General features: G+C 46.2%; 1 protein-coding gene across 1 annotated transcript in view; it reads left to right on the forward strand.

The window, feature by feature from the left end:
* Positions 1 to 9,571, forward strand: part of KIAA2012 (KIAA2012 ortholog) — a 100,300-nt gene extending 90,729 nt beyond the window's left edge. Inside the window, exons 19-23 of the mRNA XM_044241325.1 lie at positions 393 to 721; positions 4,004 to 4,206; positions 4,834 to 5,006; positions 5,818 to 6,034; positions 8,562 to 9,571. Coding sequence (XP_044097260.1) covers positions 393 to 721; positions 4,004 to 4,206; positions 4,834 to 5,006; positions 5,818 to 6,034; positions 8,562 to 8,700 — 1,061 coding nt within the window. The 3' untranslated portion in view covers positions 8,701 to 9,571. The remainder of the gene's footprint in view (positions 1 to 392; positions 722 to 4,003; positions 4,207 to 4,833; positions 5,007 to 5,817; positions 6,035 to 8,561) is intronic.
* Positions 9,572 to 11,318: the final 1,747 nt, after the last annotated feature.

Consider the following 11,318-nt stretch of genomic DNA (forward strand, 5'->3'; position numbering starts at 1 on the left):
GGAAGGCTTAGACTTTGCCAGGTTTCAAAACCGCAACTTGAAGCCAGACTCTTGAGGCTTGACTTTCCATGTGTGCCTGTAGTTTTCCCCTGTGGAGAGTCTTGCTTCTACCATAGATCAGGGTGAAACAGACCTTCTTTAGTAAGAAGACTACTGAATGACAGTTGATCCAACCAGGATAAGGCAGTTTCTCAAAGGGTGGTCTGTGGACTGCCCTTCTCAAAACACTTGGTGTGAACATTAATATGCAAATTCCTGCAGAATCAGACTCTGGGAGTGGGGCCCAGGAATCTACACCCCAGGTGATTCCACCGAAGTTTAGAAGCTACTGGAAAACAGGCAGAGGTGACATTTACTTAGCCAGAACTCTGTCCCCCATTGTTCTTCTCCAGGAAAGTCAAAGGAAGCAAAGGCTGAAAAGAAATCAGAGTTAATTCCTAAAGAAAAAAAAACAAGAGCCAAAAGGGAAAGTATGCAGAAGGAAAGGAATCTGGAAGTAGCAGAGCTGAGTGGGCCTGATGTCATTAACTCTAAGGAAACAGAAGACACTACTGAGAGAGGTTTCTCCCCTGCAGAGTCGGTGGTAGAGGACCCTTGGCTCTCCCACGAGTATGATGCTCAGGAGAGCCAAGTGTCCATAGACAGAAGATCATCACCTGCCCAGACCGCACCTGCCAACAGGGGATCTCAAGAAGAACGAAGTTATGAGGACCCTTCCAAAGTAAGGTCCAATACTCTCACCTGGGCCAGAGAGATTTCTGTTCTCACTGGTACCACCGCAGAGGTAGGGGAAAGTGCCCTGAACCACGTTGCAGTTACTGAAACGGTGCTACCGCACCATGGTTTCAGTTGTTCTACTTTGACACCGTCTGACCCTTTAAGAAAAGGCACAGCGTGGCAAAGCCCCTCTGAAATGATGTGTTCTGTGAGGTTTCCAAGATGCCACAGCATATAGGCAACCCGTAAGGAGCAAGAAGTTGACACAGGCTTCATGGTTGCAGGGAAAGGTGGACTTTGACTATCAGAGCCAAGTACCTACCCTCTTTTTCTTTTTTTTTTTTTAAATTTAATTATTAGAGAGCATGAGCAGAGAGAGGGAGAAGCAGACTCCCTGCTGAGCAGAGAGCCCGACATGGGGCTCGATCCGAGGACCCTGAGATCATGACCTGAGCCAAAGGCAGCCTCTTAAGCAACTAAGCCACCCAGGTGCCCGCCCCCACTCTCGACCCCACCCCCACCCCACCACCACCAAGCACATATCCTTGACTTGGCCTGGCTGGGAGCTCATGTTTTGTTTACCACCCAAAGGCTACAGAAATTCCTCCTTTCCTAAGCTGCTTTTCTGTGGCACATAGCTGGGCCACAGGCAGCTCATACACACGTATCTGTCTGTCTTTACAAGGTGCTGCAGCATATAAAAGTTATTTTGTTCTAGGAGCCTTGATTCTAATGTCAAGTATTTAAGAGAAAAACTGAGTGAGTGTAAGGAAAATTACCCTTGAAAATCTCTGCAATTAATTTTTTTTTTAAGATTTTATTGCAGAGGCAGAGGCAGGGGGAGAAGCAGGCTTCCTGCCAAGCAAGGAGCCTGATGTGGGACTTGATCCCAGGATGCTGGGATCATGATCCAAGCTGAAGGCAGCCACTTAATCGACTGAGCCACCCAGCCTTCCCTCTAAAATGAATTTTTTTTTAAGATTTTATTTATTTTAGACCGAGATCACAAGTAGGCAGAAAGGAAGGCGGCGGGGGGGGGGGGGGGGGAGGCTCCCTGCTAAGCAGAGAGCCCGATGTGGGGCTCGATCCCAGGACCCTGAGATCATGAGCTGAGCCGAGGACTGAGGCTTTAACCCACTGAGCCACTCAGACGCCCCTACAATGAATTTTTAAAAATACCACACAGATATATCTCTCAGTAAGACCAACACAACCAAATTTTCTTCTGCTGTTGGAATAAATCTTTTTTTTTTTAAGATTTTGTTTATTTATTTGAGAGAGAGACAGAGAGAGAGCATAAGAGGGGAGAAGGTCAGAGGGTGAAGCAGACTCCCCGTGAAGCTGGAGCCTGATGTTGGACTCCATCCCAGGACTCCGGGATCATGACCTGAGCTGAAGGCAGTCGCTTAACCAACTGAGCCACCCAGGCGCCCCTGGAATAAATCCATTTTTTCCACTGGCATGAAGGTGCTGAACTACATTTGTTGTAGGGGAGAAAAAAAGAGTATCTTTTTTTTTTTAAATTTTTTTAAATTTTTTTACTTGAAGGTTTATTTATTTTTTTCCAATTTATTTATTTTCAGAAAAACAGTATTCATTATTTTTTCACCACACCCAGTGCTCCATGCAAGCCGTGCCCTCTATAATACCCGCCACCTGGTACCCCAACCTCCCACCCCCCCCCCCCGCCACTTCAAACCCCTCAGATTGTTTTTCAGAGTCCATAGTCTCTCATGGTTCACCTCCCCTTCCAATTTACCCAAAAGCACATACCCTCCCCAATGTCCATAACCCTACCCCCCTTCTCCTAACCCACCTCCCCCCCCCAAAAAAGAGTATCTTTGAATGCCACAATTATACTCACAGCTAAACAGCTATGCTTAACCCCACATAAGTTACAGGTGCATACGGTACAACTCTGCTGAATCCCATTTAATCTTTACGGCCACACTTGTGCGCCAGATGGGATTATCCCCATTTCTCAGACCTCGAAACTGAGGCTTAGAGATAAGCAGCCCAGTTGCCAGAAGTTATGTAACCATCATGCCGTAAAGCCGAGACTTACATCCAGGTCCTTTGACTCTATAAGTAGGGCTCTTGTCAGTTTTTTTTTTTTTTTTTTAAGATTTTATTTATTTGACAGAGATCACAAGGAGGCAGAGAGGCAGGCAGAGAGAGGAGGAAGCAGACTCCCTGACGAGCAGAGAGCCCGATGGTTTCTTTATTTTATTGCCCACGGTCAACTAAAAAGGGTTTCAGAAAGATTTTTCCTTTATCGTTCCCAATCCTCCTAGCTGCGCAGACTATGGACTTCTGCTCTACACCGCAGGTGAAAATTTTAAGCTGTGGGCAGAACTTTCCTGAGTCTGTGAAAGAATCAGAATTTCTTAGATGTATTATCAAGCCAAAGTACTCTGCTGCTCTGCAAAGGCTAATAAGCCGCTTAGTTTCACCCCAAGCAGGATACGCAGAGCTCCCATGGAAGAGTTACAGTCAAAGTTTCCCTCCTGGGCTCATTTCTGACAGTGTAGAGGGTGTTAGGGAGAAAAGGAAAGTGAAGACATCCTTCATTTTAGCTGAGAAAACCTTCGGTTTAAAAAGTGGGTTTGCGGGACGCCTGGGTGGCGCAGTTGGTTGAACGACTGCCTCCGGCTCAGGGCGTGATCCTGGAGTCCCGGGATCGAGTCCCGCATCGGGCTCCCAGCTCCATGGGGAGTCTGCTTCGCTCTCTGACCTTCTCCTCGCTCATGCTCTCTCTCACTGTCTCTCTCTCTCAAATAAATAAATAAAATCTTTAAAAAAAAAAAAAAAGTGGGTTTGCCTGGGACTCAATGTGAGTCTAATACATTGACATCTAAGACCACCTGTGGTAAGATAGGCTTTATGTAGAACCTGTGCTTCCCAGTCCTGGGTCACCAGAGAAGCTTCTAGAAACCACCGAGCCCCCCCCCCCCAGGTATTCTCATTGAATTGGTCTGGGAGGGGCCTTGGCCTCAAGTCAGGTTTAAAAGCTCCTTCCGTGATTGTGAGCGAGGCTCGAAAACTCCAGACGGCCACGTGCCAGACGTTATTTTGGCACTGGCCGTATTTCAGTTAACCCCGGTAACAGCCCCAAGAGGAAGACAATATCGGGGAAATTAAGTTGAGACCTCGAAGCGAGTACGAAGCCTGGACCCAGGCCAGGCAGACCACTGGGAAACCACTGCGGGACTCGTCTCAGAGCTGGGGAGGAGGGCGGGCCCCCGAGACAGGCTCTGCCTTTCACCAGAACATTCTGGTTCCTCAGGCCCTCGTTGCCAAGAGGGAGCGAGAGGGAGCTTCCCGGGACAGGCTGCGAGCGGAGAGGGCTGCGATGAGACACGCAGAGGTGGAGAGGAAGAGAAGGGAACAGGAGGAGCAGCAGCGGCTCCTGGAGGAGCAGCTGGAGAGAGCAGAGAAGATGCAGGAGGAGCTGGAGCTGGAGCAGCGCGCCCGCGCGGAGGAGAAGCGGTGGGTTCCGCAGGCCTCGGCCGCCGGCAGGTCGGGGGCAGCGGGAAAAGGCCAGGTCCACCTCCACTAGCGCCAGGGTTGGTTCTGAGGCTCATGCCCAGTAGGCAGACAGCACGACCCGTTCTCTGTTCCCTGTTGGAAGGTACCGGGTTGTTCCTGACCCTGACGGAGCCTCCAGGTTCATGTTCATGGGGTGTTCTTGGAAGGGCTTTGCTTCCCAGCCCAGCAGGCCTTTGCTGAGTCCCTGCATCTGTCAGCATTGTTCTAGATTCTTTTCATTGGCCTTGACTCACTTCATTTACTCTTTCCAACAACCCTGGGAGGCCTCCAGAGTTCTACGGTTCATCTCCTAACAGTGGAAAATGAAGCTTGAGGAATGTAGTGCCCCTGCCCCAGAGCACAGAGCTGTGCGAGGAAACTGCGGCTTCTAGCTCCAGGCCAACTGCCTTCTTGCTTCTGCTCTTTGCTCAGCTTCCCTTGGACACCCAGTGTCCTCTGAGTGGCATGTCCCCGTGGCCCGTAGCCGCAAAGCCCCCCCCCCCCGGGGCACTGCCCATGGGTTCGTCTCACAAGGATGTCCCAGTGTTGGCGGCCATTTCCCTGACCATCCCTTGGCTGTTTCCTCAGCCTGAGGAAACAGAGACTCGAAGAAGAGGAGCAGCGGCGGGAGGAAGAGGAGAGGAAGCAACAACTCCAGTTGCAGGTGGCCCGGGAGAGGGCCCGGCGGCAGCAGGAGGAGTTCCGGAGGAAACTTCGAGAACTGCAGAGAAGAAAGCAGCAGGAGGAAGCCGAGCGGGCGGGTGAGGAAGGGCTCCTGGAGCCGCCTGCACCTCCTATCTGGGGCAGACGTATTTTTATCCTACTGTGGGTGTTCACTTGACTCTCCCCGGAGTTATTCCTACCCTAAGCCTTGGTGCGTGAAGCAGTCTAAATGCATAAGCTCTTCTTTCTAGAAGGGATAAGTCTGTGTGACCGCAGTAAGCCGAGACACATGATCAAAATAAACACAGACTCACTTCTGGAAAGGACTCTTGGCCGCACTCCCAATTCAGTCACCTCCTGAACTGGGATCCTGCCCCTCCCATGGCCCTTCCAGCATTGCCCAGGGGCTGCCTACATGGGGGCTGGAGCCCTGCTCGCCGATGGAAGCAAACATCTGGGTGGCTTCAGGGCAGCTTCTCAGGTGCGGACCCGCACGATCTCTGTGGCCTCACTTGTGAGGCTCAGCATGTGTCGGCAGTTGACCCGCTTCCCGCCGGTCAGCTCAGCCGAGCAAGCACTAAATTTCTCCAGACCCCGACCTGATGCCTCTCCCCAGCTACCTGCATATTTCCCACGAGTACCTCAGGCTCTGGAAAATTCTCTGCCAAGGTTTTTACTCATTTTGTACTCATATGTGCACTGCACATAGTACGTGCTTGATAAAGGACTCTTAAATTTGTACATGGACCCCAACTTGATCCCCACAGAGGAGCTGGCAGCTGGCAGGGAAGCCGGCATAGTATCTCCTGGAGAGTCCTTGGGAATCAGACTTGGGAGTTAGGTCCGAGAACTTTCTCCAGGAACAGGACCCCCGTGGAACCTACCCCTCTCCCACTTTGTATTCTGCAGAAGCTGAGAAGCAAAGGCAGAAGGAACTGGAAATGCAGTTAGCAGAGGAAGAAAAACGCTTGCTGGAAATGGCTGAAGAAGAACGGCTGGAGCACCTGCGGAGGAAACAGGAGGCCGAGGAGAAGGCTCGGCTCGAAGCGGAGAGAAGGCAGCGGGAAGAGGAGGCAGCACGGCTGGCCCTGGAGGAAGCCATGACGCGAGCACAGGAGGAAGCCAGGTAGGGGATAGTCGGGCAACAGTTGCCACCGGGAGATGGTTTCAAGGGCTTGATTCCACATTTGCACGGCCTCTGGACAAGGGAAGTTCTCCCACTTTCCGTACGCGTGGTTTGGAAGAACGAAAATCCTGGGATGGTTTTGCTGTCGGTATCACAGAATGTCTTCATGGCTTGTAGACTTTGTATTGAAGCTGGAAGGGAGTTTAGATTTCGTCACTCTCAGCCTTCTGGTTTACAGATTAGAAAATTGAGTCCTAAGCTGGCGGGGGGGGGGGGAGGATCTTGATCAAGTCCAAGAGTGGGTCAGCAGCCGTGCCAGGACCACATCTGAGACCCTCTGATTCTGAACCACTGCCCTTCTCAGTATTTTCTGGTTACTTTTAATGTGCCAAACAGTCTTCTGGACACTGAGAATTCAGAAGTAAGCAAAACAGATGTCTCTTCTCCCTTGGCATTTACATTCTGGGGCTGGGGGTAGAAAGACAATTTTTTTTTTTAGCTGGCAATAGATGCTAAACAGAAAAAGTTTTAAACGTGTGACAGTATTGCAGGACCCTTCCTTTAGATTGGTTGCCAAGGGCAAAACTTCTCATAGTGTTCTATAAGGTGAAACCTGAATGACAGAGAGCCACAAAAACATCTGGGAGGAGACTATTCCAGCAGGTAAACAGTGAGGGCAACGGTTCAAAGGAAGGAATGCAACTAGCATGTTGGAAGAACAAAGGAAAGTCATATGGCTGGAACTAAGGAACAAGGCACAGCTACTTCCAGATGAGATCAGAGAAGTAAGCTAAGACCCGATCTCATGAGAAACTTGTTTGGAGAATTAGTACAGCACTAATTATCAGGGGCCAATGGCATTTCCCCCCTCTATTCTTTTACAATGGTAACGATCATTTCATCTTTCTGATAATACAATTTCTTGAGCAACGTGGTTTCAATGGACTCTAAAAGCTAGGTGCTCTATCATTGCTTTCTTATGAATTTCCACTCCTTAGAGAAAGCAACAAATAGATATCATTCTTTAGAATCATCAAAATTGAAGGGTACAGGGACGCAACACAGAAAAGTGTGTGAGTCTTGACTGTAAACAGTTTACCCACCTCAGATGTGTTTTTCTACAACTTAAGCTGAACCGAAGCGAAAAAGTACTCTTCAGGGGACCAGAAAGCGAAGACAGCCAGAACCATTCTATTTCAAGGGTTTCCACCTCACCTTGAGTTGCTCATCTCCTGGGCTTTTCTCAACTGTTGCCCACCCCCAACCCCAGCTGTGAAGTGAATTCAAAGACAGATTAGGGAAGTCTTGATTCAAAATCAAAATTATGTATTCCATGTGTCAGAGCAGCAGGACTGGGTTTGTAAGTATCGAGACCAAAAGCAAGCTGAATGGTTCTGTAAAGCTAGTCCAAGTAGCTGAAGGCAGAAAACCAAGTAATTAAAGCAGTGAGAGGTATAACCTCAGTGCACCAGAGGTAGAACTTAATGCCAGCTGGCTTTATCTCATCTTCACTTGGGTGACATCGGCCCAGGTACTTGAACTTCTTTCTCTGGCCTGTTTCCTCATCTCTAAAACAAGGGAGTCCCTTCCAGCAACACGAGTTTAAGAACTGCTAGCTTTGCCTTTCCTTTTACTTTTCCAGTAGTAAAAGTAAATATGATCTTCCACTAAAATGCGAGATTTACTTTTCCAGTAGAAAAAGTAAATACGATCTTCCACTAAAATGCGAGATCAGCAGCCCCAAGTCTGATGATTGCTCAAAACCAAAGTTCTTCTACTAGCTTGTAAGAGCAATTTTTTAAAATTTATTTTTTAAAATTAACATATATGCATCATTCACCTCAGGGTACAGGTCTGTGAATCCTCAGACTTACAAAATTCACAGCACTCACCATAGCACATACCCTCCCCAGTGACCATAACGTGGCCACCCTATCCCTCCTCCCCAACCCCCAGCAACCCCCAGTTTGTTTCGTGAGATTTAGTCTCTTATGGTTTGTCTCCCTCCTGATCCCATCTTGTTTCATTTTTTCCCTCCCTACCCCGGACCCCCCCGGTCCTGCCTCTCAAATTCCTCACATCAGAGAGATCATGTAACTGTGATTGATTTATTTCGCTCAGCATAATACCCTCCAGTTCCATCCATGTCGTTGCAAATGGCAAAATTTTTTTCTTTTGACAGCTGCACAGTGTTCCATTGTACATATATACCACATCTTCTTTATCCATTCATCTGTTGATGGACAGCTAGGTTCTTCCCATAGTTGGGCTATTGTGGACTTGCTGCTATAAACATTGGGGTGCACGTGCCCCTTCAGATCACTACACTTGTATCTTTGAGGTAAATACCAGTAGTGCGATTGCTGGGTCGTAGGGTAGCTGTTTTCAACTTTTTGAGGAACCTCCATGCTGTTTTCCAGAGTGGCTGCACCAGCTTGCATTCCCACCAACAGTGTAGGAGGGGTCTATAAGGGCAATGTCTAAGATGCTTAATCAAATCTGGATTGTGGTTGGCTTGTCTCCTTAGGCAAAAAGCTGCTTTGGAGAAACATCTTCATTTCCATCAAGAACTCTGTAAGGAAGCCAGTGCCCTACAGTGGACACATAACATTTCCAGATCGTGGGTCTACTCTTATTTCCAGTTCCTACAAATACCCAGACCTTAAGCCTAGAAGAAAACCAAAAAGTAAGTTGGGAGGTGGTGACAGAAGTGTTTCTGTAGTGATGTCCCATTTCATCTGGTTTACCTCAGCCCACACCTCACATCACTCTAGGACCTCCATTCCCACAAACCCTCCCTACCACACATACTCAAGAAACTCTTCACTCAACTAAATCCTTTATGGTCTCTAGAACCACATAAATCCAGAAGCTTTGGTGCCTAAAACTGGCCAATAATTTCATTTCAGTTTGAATTGCAGTAAATTCAGTTGAGTTTCAATTAGTAAGACTAACATCATCTTAAGATAGTCAAAGCATTTCATCTGATAATGTGTCTGAGAGTTGCAGATAAATGGAAATTCCATAATGCAAATAATTCTGAATAAGCTAAGGAGTTAGTTCATATTTTGAGAAATTTATTGTCTCTTTATAAGGCAAAAGCACATCCATTTCAACCTAAGAATTAAAATGTCATGTCCGCTTAAAAGAAGGTAATCCCTTGGTAAACGTTCACTTGAGCAAAAGGATATTCTCACTTCCTCAAAATACAGATTTTAGAGCTGCACTGGCCAATAAGTAGCCACATGGAACTATTTAAACATAAGTTAAGACATTCAATTCTCCAGTCACACTAGCCACTTTTCAAGTGCTCAACAGCCACATGTAGCTACCGGCTACCTTACTAGACAGTGCAGATGCAGAACATTTCCATCCTCTCAGAAAGTTCTACCGGACTGCACTGTCCTAGACCGGTAATTAACAAATCTTGAGGGTTTGTTCCTGTGCCTTTAAAATCCAACCGCTCACATAATTTCCCCATTTTTAAAAAAGATTTATTCATTTATTTAGAGAGCGAGCAGGAGCACACAGTGGGGAGGGGCAGAGGGAGAGGAAGTCTCAAGCGGACTCCACAATGAGCGCAGAGCCCCATGTGGGGCTCGGTCTAACAGCCCCAAATCACGACCTGAGCCAAAACCCAAGAGCCGGACATTCAACCCACGGTGCCACCTAGGCACCCTCCTAACTTCATTTTTAAAATCATACTGACACTATTAAGGTATAGTCTTGATTAGGTAATTTTTCTTTAACATCTCTTTAAGTATCAACAAGTATCTAATTCAAGTATCTATCCAAAAATGATCATTAAAAAAGGGATGGAAGATCTTTACAAGCAAGATACAGAGAAGGATGTTAAAGCCAGCAATAGCTGAATCTGAACTTTCCCACAAATTTCCTTTGGCCCTACTCTGTGCTTCACTGTCCGCAGCTGAAACACTTAGTATTTGCAGATAATTCCCTCAGATTTCTCACCAGTGCTTGTGAAGTATTTGCTCTCTACAGGAACTGTACTTCTACAATCCAGAAGTCAAATTTAATTGTGATTCTATATTGCTGTTATTGAACTTGTTTAGGTTTGATGCTTATTTTCAACTTCTTGCTTTATGTAAAACAGAAATAAAATGGCCAAAACACTGGCTGTCAGTCACAGTGATTTTAAATAAGTCACAAACTTTCTTACAATTGTCCATCCTACAACACAGTCATTCACCAAGTCACTCAGTGGTGCGTAAGCAGGTGAGAAAGGAGCGTGTCAAATACTACAGAACAGGCACTCAAGGAAAACACCCTTGTGGGGGCAATTACCATTACCGACTCGATCGGCTCCCTTCTTCTACAGATTTAGGGTGCTGCGGTCAACCACCAGATGGAGCGGCTACACGAAATGTTCCTGAAGGTTCCTTTCCCAATCTGATGTCCTATAAAATCGTTGCTGTGAAAGTTCTATTTTACCAGCACTGCTACACCAGATAAGCACATTTTAGTAAGTTAAACCATAGCAGAATGCAATGTGTGTTTTAGAATTCAATAAACTAAAAAAGATGATTTCCCCAGAAGCTACGCTTAAATGCTAAGAACTTTCAGAGATCCAAACGAAATTAAGATACCAAACTGCATACTCACACATTTTGAATAGCTCAAGTAGCCTGTCGAGTCTGTCACTCAGGCCTGACAGAAATGTGCATTTAGGATTTTCCAGAAATGGACCCAGTCCTAGTTGCTATTTACTATAATAAATGCCAGGTAACAGTCTAAAAGCTCTAATTTACCAAAACTATACATGTACAATACAAATAATCTTTCGGTTAGGGTCAGACATAGAAAGTTATAAGGCAAGCCAATTATTTTTCAACAGGTGACTTGAGTAGGTATTTAAGCTCTAACGGTTTACAAAATCAGAGATAGGTTTTTATTTGCTCTTCTAAAGTATCAGATGACATTCTACCTGGGATAACAGGAAATTGGATTCTGTGTATGCATACACACATATACTAAACTGTGATTTGTTGAAGAGTTAAAAGGTTAAGTCCTCTAATAGGAACCAATTTGATACTTTAACTTTACACAAGTTTAAATATTTAAGATATAAAGAAATAAAAGGCAAATATAAACAAAGTATACCAAACCTTAACTGAGCAGAGAACATTCTGTAAATTATTAAAGGAAAAACTTAAAATTATCAATATGAATCAATTAAGAATTTTTGGCATGCCCATTTATTTCAACATGATTGGGAACTGTATCATAGATATGCACCATACAGGAATATCCAGTTTAAAAAAAA

Source organism: Neovison vison, chromosome 3 (genome assembly GCF_020171115.1).
Source record: "Neovison vison isolate M4711 chromosome 3, ASM_NN_V1, whole genome shotgun sequence".
NCBI lineage: Eukaryota > Metazoa > Chordata > Mammalia > Carnivora > Mustelidae > Neogale > Neogale vison.